The sequence below is a fragment of the Cnephaeus nilssonii genome (genome assembly GCF_951640355.1).
Source record: "Cnephaeus nilssonii genome assembly, chromosome: 12".
NCBI lineage: Eukaryota > Metazoa > Chordata > Mammalia > Chiroptera > Vespertilionidae > Cnephaeus > Cnephaeus nilssonii.
In genome coordinates this window covers 66374926-66390668 of record NC_137083.1, presented here as the reverse complement: position 1 = coordinate 66390668, position 15743 = coordinate 66374926, and the positions used below count along the sequence as shown (strand labels likewise).

The window sequence follows — 15743 nt, the reverse complement described above, 5'->3', positions numbered from 1 at the left end:
TTTTATATTTTTGGGTCAAATTAATTTTATTATGTTCCATGATGAATTGCCACCAGTGCAACATCCTATTCACTATACATTTCAAAAAAAATTCACATACTAAACAAAATTTCAGTTGATAAATGGAAATGAATGATTGAAAGTCATTTTGAATCTCATACATACAATATGTGGCTAGCTGAAATTGTCTATCACGTAGCATTTAGATTTAAAAAGCCTCATGCTAGTTTGTTAAATGCGAAGGCTGTCAGACAATCACTTAGCTGGAGTATATATAGGAGGCTTCCAGACAAGGCACAGGTACAGTGCTGCCCACAGTGCAAGGTGGAGGACTGAAACATGCAACCTTTACATTTAATGCAGATTCAGTCCTCATGCCCGGACTGAACTCCACAGCTGCAGTGTTTCAACCAATAGTAACTTAGACTTTGTGCAACAACAACAAGTTCTTTTCTTTAATAAAGGAAGAATGAACTCAAATACCTTTGGCAAATTTTTTACCCATCTTAGGTGTTTAAAATTGTGTTTACAACTCAAAGAATTCATAGCCTCTGCTCAGAGCAGCTCCTGATAGTTATCATACCACAGTTAGCGGAAAACCCTGAATTCCTTGGACAAAAGTTAGAGAGATCTTAAATTGGCATTACCTTAAAGACATTTCTAGAATATTTAAAATGTTTTTTATAATGTTGAAAAGAAAAAAATGGAAAATGTTTGATATTACTTAAAATAAGTATCATGTTCTATTTACCATTTGCACAAATTCCTAATTTTATTGGTTAGTAGTTGTCTAGCCTCATCTATACCAGGTTCAACTGAGCTCAAGCCACAAAAATTATAGTAAGCAGAAAAAGGTTTCCAGCAGCAGAGGGCACTGTTTCTGCAAGAACAAAAAGTCTAGAATCTTTCCCACGTGCTTAAATTACTCTTGCGAGGAAGGTAACATTCGTTGAATAACTTAACTGTTTTACTGTACCACTTAACTGCTTTCAGCAACAAAACCTTTGAAATTATTTCTAATGATAACTAGATGCATGATCACTAGAAGTTAATGTGATAACTGGTTAAAATTCAAGCCACATCTTGCAGGTCCAGCCTGTCAAGATCATGCCAATACTAGATCTGGGTCGGTATAATTCTAAAGAGCTTAATTTTTAGTTGGATACTGTGACTACAGTAATCAAATACATTTGGAACTACATTCTGCATGACTCAATGTGAGAAAAAAATGTCTGCATTTAAATCAGATAACTTTTCTATCTAAAATTTAAAGTAGGCAGGTATTATGATTAGTGTTATAAATATGAAAACCACCTTTAGGCAATTAGTGTATTGTAGAGGCAAGGAAACCCTAATTTTAACATATAATTTTTCTGTGCATAACAAATGTACAGGTTGCAAAGTTTTATTCTATTTTTTAAAAAATCTGTCATTGAGTTACATTTTTTCAAGAAATTTGACATTGGGAAAAGCAATCTTATAAGAAAAATGTAACCCTTCACCTGACATTTGACAAAAACCTTAAGAAATTATAAAAAATTAAAAAAAAAAAGCATAATGGGTTCAACATTAGATTAGATTCTTATGGCTGCTATTTTTTAATACCTCAATTGATATAAACTGTAAAATAACAGTTGCTAATCTCGTATCATTTTTATAATGTTCTAATTTTTATACTATACATAACCAAAGGCTGAAGTAACCATAATATAGTTGATTTCAGTTCATATGAAAATTATTCACAAGATTCCCCAAAGTCCAATAATTTAAATAACATTTATTTCAGAATAATACCAAAAATATTTTTTAAATTTTTGCCAAAAGAGCCAATCAAGTACAGGTATGTAAGGGCTCCTAATGATACCAGCCTCCAAATGCCACTGCTTTATATAACAGGCAATATTGCTGTAAGAGGTGTGTTACTGATTTCCCTAACTAGCATTTCTGTGGTGATTTTATGTAGAGCATATTGCTAAAATTTGAGAAACTACATCAGTGTAGTGATGTCTAGAGAACTGTGCAATGTATCAGCTTCAACATTCATATAGCATTGTGTTCAAAATAAAGGGGCTAAATAAACTAAGGTTTGCATCACTTAAAAAGAATGTAGTGCTATACTAGATTTTAATAAGAAAATTTAGGTACAGAAAAAGTAGGGTATGAAAATAGTGTTTTCCTTCTGGCATTATAACTAAATTACATTAAGGTTTTTGTCAGTCTCACATATAATATTTAAACTCCCTTGTTGATGGAATGAAAAATATTCACAAATTAAGTGAGCATCCTGGTGTAAACTTGCACACAAGAACAGGGAGTAGCTTTGTAGAGGATTATGACAAACCTTTACAGATTAAATGAGGTATTGCACAGATTAATAAAAAAAAGCAAAAAAGGCAACAAAAATATACAGCAAATTGGTAGAACATTTACATGATAATTTTACAGAATCCATAGACAGAAAGTAGTGTTTAGTATTTCACCTTAAAAATATATATATAATATATAGATCAATCTTCCCACTCATCATCATCTTCAAAATCTTCTTCTTCTTCTTCATCCTCATCTTCATCTAAAAGAAAATCATCAAGACAATTAAAACCTATGTATAAATAAAATATTACATAATTCTTAGGTGATTTCTCCAATTATTCAACTTTTGAAACACAAACCACTTGATACCCAAAGAATCTAGTTATTAAGATAGTTAAAAATGAATCTAATAAAATGCATCTAAAGAGTGTAGTGACGAGTAAGAGATGAGAACTGGAGTCAGAAGACAGATTCTGGTCCCTTAGTATTTACCTTACAAATTTCAACCTGTGTGTTTCTCTATGTGTAAAGTCACATTTAGGTTGGGCCTCTCTGAATTTTAGATTCGCATAGCACAAATCCAAATGCTGCCTTGTATTCTCTACATGGATTCTCAAACTCAAAAGTTCTAAAGTTTTATCTCCTCTCCAACCTGCTTTTCCCCCACCACCCTAGTCTGTACCCTGATGATTACCAGTCTCTGTGGTGTTTAGGCCCCAAACCTAGAAGTTAATCCTGTTTTCACCCCCACCCCCACCCAATCCATCAAGGCTGCTCCTTTCCTCCACTTCCACTACTGCTCCCATACCACCATCATACCTTGCTTGGATATTACAACTCTGTAGTCCATTCGCCTTAAAGTAAATGGAGTGATACTTAAATTCTAAGTTTTAAAAATATAATTTTTATTGATATAAGTGGCTGACTACTGTTATTTGAATAAAATTTGATGTTACCTCACTCTACAAGACCCTACATGATTTGCCCAGTTATTGTCTCTTCCCTCCCCCAAACTTTTTCATATGACGTCTCCTGCAATTCACTGTTGCTAGATGCATGGCATTCTTTCTGTCCCTTAAACATGCCAAATTTATTCTTGTTTTAGAGCAGGCGTCCTCAAACTACGGCCCGCGGGCCACATGCGGGTGTTTTTGCCATTTTGTTTTTTTACTTCAAAATAAGATATGTGCAGTGTGCATAGGAATTTGTTCATATATTTTTTTAAACTATAGTCCGGCCCTCCAACGGTCTGAGGGACAGTGACCTGGCCCCGTTTAAAAAGTTTGAGGACCCCTGTTTTAGAGCTTCTGGAGTACATATTCCTCTGTGTGGGTGAGTCTTTTCATCATTTAGATTTACTCAAAAACCACTTCTTCAGAGAGACTACCCAGACCACCCTATATAAAGTATAACCCTCCACCACAATCAGTAACCCTTCCTCTTGATTTTCTTCATAATATGCATCACTACCTGAAATTCTTAGGTTTACAAATCTGTCTTCACACTAGAATATAAGCTCTAAAACAGGGTCTTGCCTGTCTTTTTTATCACTGAAGTAGAGGCCTGGTGCATGAAATTCGTGTACGGAGGGGGGGTCCCCTCAGCCCAGCCTGCACCCTCTCCAATTGGGGACCCCTTGGGGGATGTCCGACTCCCTCTCGCAATCTGGGACCGCTGGCTCCTAACTGCTCACCTGCCTGCCTGCCTTGCCTAATGGCCCCTAACTGCCTCTGCCTGCCAGCCTGATCACCCCTAACTGCCCTCCCCTGCCAGCCTGGTTGTCCTTAACTGCCTCTGCCTGCCTGCCTGATCACCCCTAACTGCCCTCCCCTGCCAGCCTGGTTGTCCTTAACTGCCTCTGCCTGCCTGCCTGATCACCCCTAACTGCCCTCCCCTGCCAGCCTGGTTGCCCCCAACTGCCCTCCCCTGCTGACCTGATCTCACCCCCAATGGCCCTCCCCTGCCAGCCTGATCTCACCCCCAACTGCCCTCCCCTCCCTGCCTGGTTGCCCCCAACTGCCCTCTCCTGCTGGCATGATCTCGCCCCAAACTGCTCTCCCCTGCAGGCCTGATCTCGCCCCCAACTCTGCCCTCCTCTGTTGGCCAATTTGGTTCTGATTGGTTGGTTTCTATGCCAGTCAGTGTCAAAAGCTCCACCTCATAGACAGCTATTGGCTCCCCACAGCACCCAGATTTGGTTCTGATTGGTCGGTTTCTATGCCAGTCAGCACCAGAAGCTCCGCCTCCTAGGCAGCCATTGGCTCCCCACAGCACCCACATTAGGTTCTGATTGGTTGGTTCCTATGCCAGTCAGCGTCTCTGGGCCTATCAACAGGACCTGATCAGAAAGGCGGGGCTGATCAGCAACCCCAGTGGAGGCCTGGAGAGTAATGGAGGTGTGGCTGCTGGCCAGACTGGGAGAGAAAGAAAGAGGCAAGTGCTGATCAAAAGCTGCCACAAAGGTAACGGATCAGTCCCTGCTTCTCTCTTCAGGACTCTCTCTAGCCCTGATTCACAGCCCCCTCAGCAGTCAGTGCTGGGGCACCGCACCTGCGGCAACCCAGTGCTGACTGCAGGACTGACTTCTGGTTGGTTGAGCCTTGGTCGTTACTGGTCGTTATGACCCAGGGTTTTTATATATTAGGACTAGAGGCCCATTGCACGATATTCATGCAAGAATAGGCCTTCCTTCCCCGGGCTCCACTCCCAGCTGCCCGGAAACCAGCAAGTCCCTGCTCCCCAGCCGCCAGGGAGCCGGCAAGTCCCTGCTTCCCAGCTGCCCAGGAGCCGGCAAGTCCCCGCTCCCCTGCTGCCTGGGAGCCAGCATGTCCCCGCTCCCCGGGAGCTGGCATATCCCCGCTTCTGTCTGGAGCACCACTCCAGTAGCTCCCTCCACCGCCCCCCTTCCCTTCATAGCAGGCTTCACACTGCTCCACGCCTGCATATGCAAATTAACCTCCATCTTTGTGGGGTTAATTTGCATACTCACTCTGATTGGCTGTGGGTGTAGTGGAGTGTTGGTTAATTTGCATGTTTCTCTTTTATTAGGTAAGATTCTTAGCATCAGAACAATGTTTCACAAAGCTGCTCAGTAAATGCATGTTGAGTGAATGAATAAATATTAAGATGTCATCAAATTCTATGAACAATCTTTTATATTATATACCAACTTCCCATAATTACTTTAAAAAACTATATACCTCATAAAACCCACAGAGGGCAAATTTGTGAGAATAGTGGTGGAGCAATTGTATTTGATAATGACTTAGTAAAGCACCAATAGAAACTGAATATGTGACATATGTGAGCTATGGGTAAAGAAGACAGAATAACCTTTTTGCCTATAAAATAGATAGTTTGAAGGCTTCTACAAAGAAGTACTTGAGCTCCAGAATTAGAACTTGGAAATTAACAAAAGCCAAATAAGAGCAAAGATATATTCCCTGGGCCCCAAACTAAGTTTTTACTTTTACAACAATAAGAATCCATATTAATAAAAGGGTAATATGCTAATTAGACCGGATAGACCAGACGTCTTCCGGATGTCCTTCCAGACAAAGCCACGGTGGCAGGGGCCGAGGCAGAGGCGGTTAGGGGCAATCAGGCAGAGTGGTTAGGGGCAATCAGGCCAGCAGGGGAGAGCAGTTAGGGACGACCAGGCCGGCAGGTGAGCAGTTAGGGGCATCAGGCAGGGAGGCAGAAGGGTTAGGAGCAATCAGGCAGGCAGGCAGAGGGGTTAGGGGCAATCAGGCAGGTAGGCAGAGGTGGTTAGGGGTGATCAGGCAGGTAGCCAGAGTGGTTAGGGGTGATCAGGCAGGCAGGCAGGTGAGTGGTTAGGAGCCAGCGGTCCTGGATTGCAAGAGGGACAGGGATTGGGCCTAAACCTGCAGTCGGACATCCCCCAAGGGGTCCTGGATTGGAGAGGGTGTAGGCCAGGCTGAGGAATCCCCACCCACCCGCCCCTGGTGCACAAATTTTGTGCACCAGGCCTCTAGTACAATAATAACAACAATGATTTTAAGTAATTAAGCCTTAGCTCTAAATTGTTACAGAATTTATTTGGAAAGGAGTTCAATCGACTTTATGTTAGTTAATCTCTCCAATTACATTACTAATAAGAGAAAAAATTTGCTCCCAAAAGCTTTTGCTAGACATGCTTCACAGAATTCATCTGGATGAAGGCATCAAGTACACCCAACTATGCATGCACTTACAGGGTGACAAATACAGGCATTTATCAGTATGTATGGTGAGGAAAAAGTAGCTAATAATTCTATCATCAGGTACTACCACAGTTAAATAATAGTTAAAAGAGATGGTCCCCCAAATAAGTAAAAACCATGTTATATATTCATTACATCAACATAGCTATTACATAATGGTTATTTATATCTTTACAGAAACTTACTATTGGGTAATTTTTAGCAAAACAAGTGACCTTAGTGGTGTGAATACATAAGTAGATAATCTGAGACTTACTACAGATGTTCAAATTATTGCTAGTTATTATCTAACACCAACCAGGTAATAAAGAGTGAGAAAATATTCTAACAAATATCAATTTCAGTAATCATACTTTTTATAGTAATGTTACTATTAATTGCTATGTCTTGAAGAACAGTTCAGCTAATTTTTTAGGACCAAACGGGTCAGAATGTCATGTTTTCAAGAGAAAAATTAGGTCATCAGCTGATTAAAAGAATGTGAATTAGCAGATGAAGGTTTTCTAAATAAACATTCAGAGAAAAAAGTCTAGGAAAAGATTATCTTTTTAATCATTATTTTTAAAGGAAAGGCTATAAAATTGCAATCAGCATACTATACTGCTAAGCTACCAATTCCAGTGACAGGCAGGAATCTCATTGACACTAAACCATAAAAGAAACAGAGCAAGCAGTTCCAAAACCCAGTTTCCCTTTCTACCTTCCTATTCTTTCTTGAATCCACAGACCCTGCTCCTTCCAGGTCACCAATGACCTACCACTGCTAGAGGTAGAGCTTAACCCCCTATTCCTATTTTCTTGAACTATCAGACACATTTGACGCAAATGATTAGCCTATCCTCCTTCAAAATATTTTTCTCTCTCTCTTCTTTTTAATAGAGGAAGAGGGAGAAAGAGAGAAACATCGATCAGCTGCCTCCTGTAAGTATCCAAATGGGAATCAACCTGCCACAAGATGACACTCCAACTGAGCCATACTAGTCAAGGCCAAAAATTTCTTCATCTGGCTTCTAATATATCACATTCTCCAGCCCCAGACCTTACAGACTGTCTCTATTTACTTCCACTTCTTTGCTGATCTCATCCAATTCCATAACTTTAAATACCTTGTATATCTTTTTTTTTTTTTAAATATATTTTATTGATTTTTTACAGAGAGGATGAGAGAGGGATAGAGAGTTAGAAACATCGATGAGAGAGAAACATCGATCAGCTGCCTCTTGCACACCCCCTACTGGGGATGTGCCCGCAACCAAGGTACATGCCCTTGACCGGAATCGAACCCGGGACCCCTGAGTCCGCAGGCTGACGCTCTACCCACTGAGCCAAACCGGCTTCGGCAAATACCTTGTATATCTTAATAACATGCAAATTTGTACTAACAGTCCAGACCTCTCCCCTGAATCCCAGATAATCAAAAGCCTACTGATATCAACATTTGCTTTTTTAATAAGTATTGCAAATTTAATATGTATAAAACCAAACTCCTAATCTTTCCTGTCAAATCTGCTGCTTCCACTAAATCTTTGCCCACTCTGTTAATGAAAATTTCACCCTTTCAGTTTTCAGGTCAAAACTTGGGATTTTTTTCAAACCTCACTTTCAATCCATAAGCAAACCCAGTGATCTTCACATTCTAAATATGAATAGGGTCCAACTACTTCTTACTAATGCTAGCAACCTGATTCAAACCTCTATCGTTTTTTGCTTGGATTACTGCCACTCCTCTGTTAAGAACCATCCAATGGTTTCCCATCACATTCATGGCCTCCAAAGCCTTACTACTGGCCCCCTACTACCCCTCATTTTCATTCCTCAGTATTCTTTCCCTCCCACCCTTGCTCTAGTCATACTGACTTCTTTGTTGTTTGTCAACTGCAGGGACTTTGTACTGGCTGACACCTAAGCACACTTTACTAGTTTTCTACATGGTTCACTTCCTGAACTCCTTCTAGTATTTTCTCAAGTGTCACCTCAGCTAGGCCTCATAACTCTATTTCAAAATAAACTCACTCCCATAGCATATAACTCGCACTATCTCCCTTTTCTCCTTAGCACACACACACATATGTATATACATACATATATATACACACACACACACAACACACATATGTGTGTGTATCCTATCTAATAAAGAGGGAATATGCTAATTGACTGTCACACCCTCACAAAGATGGCGGCGCCCACAGCCAATAAGGAGGGAATATGCTGACTGTCATGCCCTCAAAGATGGCGGCACCCACAGCCACAAGATGGCGATGCCCAGTCCCCTCAGCCCTGCCAGGGTTGCAGGCGCACAGCACGGCCGGGCCCACCCCCAGGCACCTGCCTCCAGAGTCCCCCAGTCCCCTCAGCCCCCCAGCTGCTCAGGGCCAGCCAAGGCACAGGCAAGCCTCAGATGTTGGCTGCCCAGCCGCCCAGGGCTGCCTGAGGCTCAGGTAACCAGGGCCGGCCAAGCCTTGCGCTGCGGGCAGTGGCAGCAGCAGAGGTGTGATGGGGCATCGCCTTCCCCTGATCGCGGGTCACCTCATACCCCCGAGGGCTCCCTGACTGTGAGAGGGGGCAGGCCGGACTGAGGGACCCCCCTCCAATGCATGAATTTTCATGCACCGGGCCTCTAGTATATGTGTGTGTGTGTGTGTGTGTGTGTGTGTGTGTGTGTATATATATCATAATTTAACATGCTATGTTTTTTCTAATTTATTTTATTTATTGTCTGTCTCTCACTAGAATGAAAACATGAATCTTTGTTGTTTTTTTATTTATTTTATAATTATTCCACAATAAGTATTTGTGGACTGAATTAGCCTATCTTTGTAACACATTATGGGAATAAATATGCCAATTTAAGTAAAACAAATGTTGCTCAAGGATCTTATTTTATTTAATCTTCACATCAGTCATAGGATTTATGAATTCTCTTCATGCAACAAGAAAATTGAGCTCCACTGAGAGTAAATAATAGATTTAATAAGAACAAAGATCTGATTCTAGTACATCATGCTGGGGAAGCTAAACCTCAACTTCTATATCAGCAAAACCCATATGCTTGCTCTTTTTAAAAAGCAGTATTTATTTACAATATTTATTAATATTAATATTTATTAATAATAAGCTCAGGATTGGTAGTAGTTTATTCATATAAACCTTTTAAGGAAATGACAAAAAAGGAAAAAAAAAAAACACACAATAGGATTCTTTAGCAAACTCCAGAAACAGTGTAAATTATCTAATTTCTTAGTCCAAACTCCCACAAATCAGGAAAACCTCCTAAATTTTTTATGTCACAGGAATGTTAAGAATGAGATCCAGGAATCTCAAGCCTGTTTGGAGGTTGTTTGCCAGGCATTCTGTCAGAATTGCCCAGTATAAGAAGCAAAATTGCCATTTTTCTAAAGTAGTTCCTCCAAGTTACAGTTATGGCTGCGGTGTTCTGATATCCATTAAGCTTTAGATAGACTAGTCGCAGTGGCGAACAACTTTTAAAATACTCCCTGGAATCTATAACAATAAGTTATTCAATAGCAGGGAAAATCTAGCAAAGACTGAGTCATAAAACCAACAAAAAATAGAACTCAAGCATTCAAATTTATTAAATATACATGCACACATGGAAATGTACCTGAAGAATGAATGGCTTTGCTCCTTTTCTGCATCACCTCCATTAAGGCCCCCACAATTCCTGAAGTGGGTGCAGGTGTTGGTGGTGTAGACTCTTGGCCATCAGATACCTTGGAAAAGAAAGTTAGCAAAATTCAGTAATAAATCCTTTGCAAAAATTTTGTCTCTCGAAGGTTTTTACTTTCTTAGAATCAGTTCTTATTTTAAATAAAAAACAAACAGATAAAAATACGAACCAAGCCCAGGACAGCATTAACTAAATTAAAAAGAAATAAGCTACTACCTTAAAAGAATTATTGAAGACATATTTCTGCTCCTTCTTAATGTATAAGCCATTCAATGTAATTCCAATTTTAGAATAACAATCAAATCCTTTCTTGAAAAACACTTGCCCTTGCAGCTTGGGTTATTTCTGTTTATTCCAGTACACAAAGTCGTAGCTGATGAAACTAAAATGGAACATCATTTTATAAACTAAGATTCCTAGAGTTGTTAGGCAAGAAGCACACTTAAGATGCCTAAGAGCAACTGAAGAGATTTCCGTCTTTCTAGAAAAACTCAGTTTTACCAATAATTTAAGATGAACCTTTTCTCATAGCATGTAGCTTTTCTTTAAGATGATGAGTTGGGTAGCTTTCAAAATGTACCTATCTCACAAGGCAACTAACTACCCCTAATTGAAGTAATTCTTATCTGCTACAAAGTATATTTGGGGGTGGAGAGTGAGAAATCAACATCACAGACTCTCCTTAAAAATCTAATTTCTAAATAAGATTATTCTTAATTCCAACACTCACATTTAAAAAGATAAGATACAGAAGTCTGGAGAGATTCACTAAAAAATACACTTTAGAAAGTACGGCTCAAGTATACTATTATTAAAATGAGCAGCTATTTATGTTGTTAATTTTGTCTCTGGCCTTATGCACATAAAGTTAATAATATTATTATAAGTAAAAATGAAATGGCAAAGCTGTAATAAATAGTTATGCAAGCTTTAATATAAGTAGATAATTTAAACTTTTAAATAAATTTCCCAATGAAAAATTACACTATTAGGATAAACTTTGCATTCTGGCCTTCACAAATATTTTCTTAATAATCACTGTCTTTCTAGACTTCAAGATTTTTTACTTTACAAATATTCAAATTAGAGGATCCAAGATGGCAGCAGAGTAGGTGGAAACTACACTAACCTCCTCCCAGGACCAAACTGGAATTAAAACTAAATTTAAAAAAAAGTCACCCTGAATAACCAACTGAAGATTAGCTGGACAGAAACCTTATAACCATGGATTACAGAAGGCGGCACATTGAGACTGGTAAGAAGTGTGGAGGTGTGAGAGGGCTGGGTGGGAGCTGACATTCTGGAGGGATAACACAGCTGCAGGGGTTTCCCCTGAGAAGTGTGGTGTCTAAACCCCAAGCCAGGCTCCCAACACTAGAGCCCAGAACTGGGAAAGGTGCCCATATAACATCCAGCTGTGAAAAGCAGTGGGATTTCTGTCTGCCTGAAAGGTAGGCAACCTCTTAAAGGGCCAACACATATTATTTCATGTGCATCCACTCACCCTGGCCTACCGCAGGAGTGTAGAGCAGACTAGAGCCCTGTGAGGAGAGTCTGGCGTTGGTGGCTCTGAGAAGAGACCTGAAGGGTCAGCCACCATGATCCCTATGTTGAGTCATTCCCCCATACTGCAGAAGCCATCTTTTTCAGGCAGAGCACTCCCTTCCATGTAGCATCAGCCTGGGGGAAAGTAATAGCCCGACCCATTGGAATGTCTCTTGCCCCACACTGTAGAGCTTACACCCTGCTGAGGAGTACAGCTAGAAGCTCTTTCAGTAACTAAGCCTAACAAGAAACCTGCAGGCAGAGGCAGATCTCTAGGTGATTTGAGCCCTTTGCTGACCTGCCTCCAAGGCCCACTGCTAGTAAAAGCTGGCTTTGGTATACAGCTTGGTCCATTTTGCATGCACCCAAGCCCAGCAGAGGAAGCCACAAGTGGTGGATTGCTGATAGCTCCAAATAGATTGCCCCAGGGCGCCCCAGGCAGCATCTGACATAGCCCTGCACTGGAGTCCCTCTGAAGAGGTCCAGAACCAATACAACCAGTAGCCAGCTTCAAACAACAACAGAGCAGGATCCAATAAGCCTCACAAGCAGCATATCCCCATTGAGATCTCAGCCAGCACCAAACCCTGCCGAGGTGAATTCTGCTCCTGTGATCAGCGCCTACACAGCAGTTTGCATGCTGTGTTGGTGGTTGAGCCTCACAGTCCGTCAGTGTGAGGATTGAGTTCATTCATGAAGGAGCCAACAGCAATTAAGACTCAATTACAATGGGGGGGGAGGGGGGCGGGGAAAGGGTGCATATAAATGCACAAGGGACATTTCTAGAGCAATCACCTCAGGGGATCAGGGAGACTGTGCTGCTGGGTCCCACAAGACACCTACTAAATAAGGCCATCCTACCAAGACTGGGAGGCATAGCAGAGCTACCTAATACATAGAAACAAATACAGCCAAAGTGGGAAGAAAAAAACACAAGCCCCAAATGAAAGAATAAGAATACTCCAGAAGAAAAGCTAAATGAAATGGAGGCAAGCAATTTATCAGATATACAGTTCAAAGTAATAATTATAAGGATGGTGAGTATGAAAAAAGACACAGAAACCATAAAAAAGGAAGCAGTCAGAAATTAAGAATGCAATATGTGAAATAAAGAATACATTGAAAGGAATAAACAGCAGGTGGGATGAAGCAGAGGATCGAATCAGCAATTTGGAAAACAAGGTCGAAAAAAGACCCAATCAGAGCAGCAAATAGAAAAAAGAATTTAAAAAAAATGAAGATTAAGGGACCTTGAGACAACATGAAGTGTAACAACATAATAGGGGTACCAGAGGAAAAGAGAGCAAGAAAATGAGAACCTACTTGAAGAAATAATGACAGAAAACTTACCTAACCTGTTACACAAGTCCAGGAAGTACAGAGTCCTGAACAAGATGGACTCAAAAAAGGCCCACACCAAGACAGAATATAATTAAAATGGCAAAGGTTAATGACAAAGAATCTTAAAAGCTGCAAGATAAAGGGCAGTTAGTTACCTACACAGAACCCTCCCTTAAGACTGTCAGCTGATTTCTCAACAGAAATGTTTCTGGCCAGAAGGGATTGGCATGAAATATTCAAAGTAATGAAAAAGCAAGTAACTACAACCAAGGCTACTTTACCCAGCAAGGCTATCATTTAAAATTGAAGGAGAAATAAAGAGCTTTCCAGACAAGAAAAAGCCAAAAGAGTTTGTTACCACCAAATCAGTATTACAAGATTTGTCAAATGGGGGGAAGGGTCGGGGGGAGGGAAAGGACAAACAAACAGGAACATAGTTAAAAGTGGAGATAAATAAAAGCTGGGATAGCAATACTACTATCTGACAAAATAGACTTCAAGAGACAAAGAAGGGCACTACATAATGATAAAGGGAGTAATCAAATAAGATATAAACCTTGTAAACATTTACGTGCCCAACAAAGGAGCACCTCAATATGTAAAGTAAATCTTGATGGCTATTAAGGGAGAGACTGACAGTAATACAGTCATATTAGGGGATTTTAACACTCCATTGATATCAATGGATGGGTCTTTCAGAAAGAAAATAAATAAGAAGATGATGGTCTTAAATGACACACTAGATGAAATGAATTTAATTGGTATAAGAAGACAAAAAAAAAAAAAGAAGACTGAAAACATAGCAAGCATCTTCTCTGATAATAATGCTATGAAACTAGAAATCAGAAATTAAAGAGAGGTAACAACTGACACCAGAGAAACACAGAGGATTGTAATAAAATATTACGAACAACTATATGCCAACAAATTGGACAATCTGGAAAAAATGATTAATTCCTAGAAACATATAATCTTCAAAACTAAATCAGGAAGAATCAGAGAATCTGAATACACAGATTACAACTAGTGAAATCAAAGTAGTAATAAAAAAAAACTCGCAATAAACAAAAGCTCTTAACTAGATGGCTTCACAGGCGAATTTTATCAAATATTCAGAGAAGAACTAACACCTAACCTTCTAAAACTATTCCAAATATTCAAGAGGAGGGAAGATTCCCAAGCATATTTTACAAGGCCAGCATTATCCTAATCTGAAAACCAGATAGACACTGCAAAAGAAGAAAGTCATAAGCCAATATCCCTGATAAACATAGAAGCTAAAATCCTCAACAGATATTAGCAAACTGTACCCAGGAATATATTAAAAAGATCCTATACCATGATCAAGTGGGATTTATTCTGGGGATGCAAGGTTGGTACAATATCCACGAATCAATAAACATGATACACAACATAAACAAAATGAAGGATAAAAACTACACGATCATATCAATAGATGCAGAAAAACATTTGATAAAATCTAGCATCCATTTATGGTAAAAACTTTCAGCAAAGTGGGAAAAGAGGAAGCATACCTCAATGTAATAAAGGCCATTATAACCAAGCCATAGCCAACATCATACAAGATGGGAAAAAACTACAAGTTTCCCTTTGAAATCAGGAACAAGTAAGGGAATGTATGCTTTCACCACTCATATTCAACATTAGAGGCCTGGTGCACAAAATTTGTGCACAGGTGGAATCCCCAGGCCTGGCTAGTGATCAGGGTCTATCGGGGCCGTCTTGCCAAGTCCTGATTGCGGCTGGGCCAGCCGGGCCCTGGGGGGAGGGACCATGGGAGGTTTGCCGGCTTGGGGGAGGGACTGGGGGAGGTTGGCTGGCCGTTGGAGCACACTGATCACCAGGAGGCAGCTCCTGCATTGAGCGTCTGCCCCTGGTGGTCAGTGCACATCATAGCGACTGGTCAACTGGTCGTTCTGGTTGCTTAGGCTTTTATATATATAGACTAGAGGCCCGGTGCATGAAATTGGTGCACTGGGGGGGGGGGAGGGGTCCCTCCTCAGCTTAGCCTGCACCCTCTGCAATCCAGGACATCCCTCTTGCAACCCGGGACTGCTGGGTCCTAACTGCTCATCTGCCTGCCTGCCAGCCTGATGCCCCTAACTGCTTTCCTACCAGCCTGATTGCCCTCTAACTGCTCCACCCTGCTGGCCTGATCGCCACTAACCACTTCTGTGTTGGTCCCTGCCACCATGGCTTTATCCAGAAGGACGTCTGGAAGATGTCCGGTCTAATTAGCATATTACCCTTTTATTATTATAGATAGTACTGGAAATCTTACCCACAGCAATCAGACAAGAAGAAATAAAAGGCATCCAAATAAAAAAGGAAGAAGTAAAACTTACTATTTGCCAATGACATGTTACTATATACAGATAACCCTAAAGATATCCACCAAATACCTACTAGAACTGATAAATGAATTCAGTAAACTAGCAGGATACAAAATAAATATCCATAGTCAGTTGCACTTTTATACATCAATAATGAACTATCAGAAAGGGAAACTAAAATAACAATCCCATTCACAATTGCTTCAAAAAGAATAAAATACTGTATTTTTCGGCGTATAAGACGACTTTTTAACCCAGGAAAATCTTCTCAAAAGTCGG

The 15743-nt window shown here is 40.4% G+C and overlaps 1 protein-coding gene across 1 annotated transcript in view; it reads right to left on the bottom strand.

The window, feature by feature from the left end:
- The window catches only part of WASL (WASP like actin nucleation promoting factor), an 89257-nt gene continuing 73514 nt past the window's right edge, over window positions 1–15743 (bottom strand). Inside the window, exons 10-11 of the mRNA XM_079786437.1 lie at window positions 10159–10267; window positions 1–2569 (exon numbers count right to left, since the gene is read on the bottom strand). Of these exons, the coding sequence (XP_079642563.1) occupies window positions 2508–2569; window positions 10159–10267 (171 nt within the window). The 3' untranslated portion in view covers window positions 1–2507. The remainder of the gene's footprint in view (window positions 2570–10158; window positions 10268–15743) is intronic.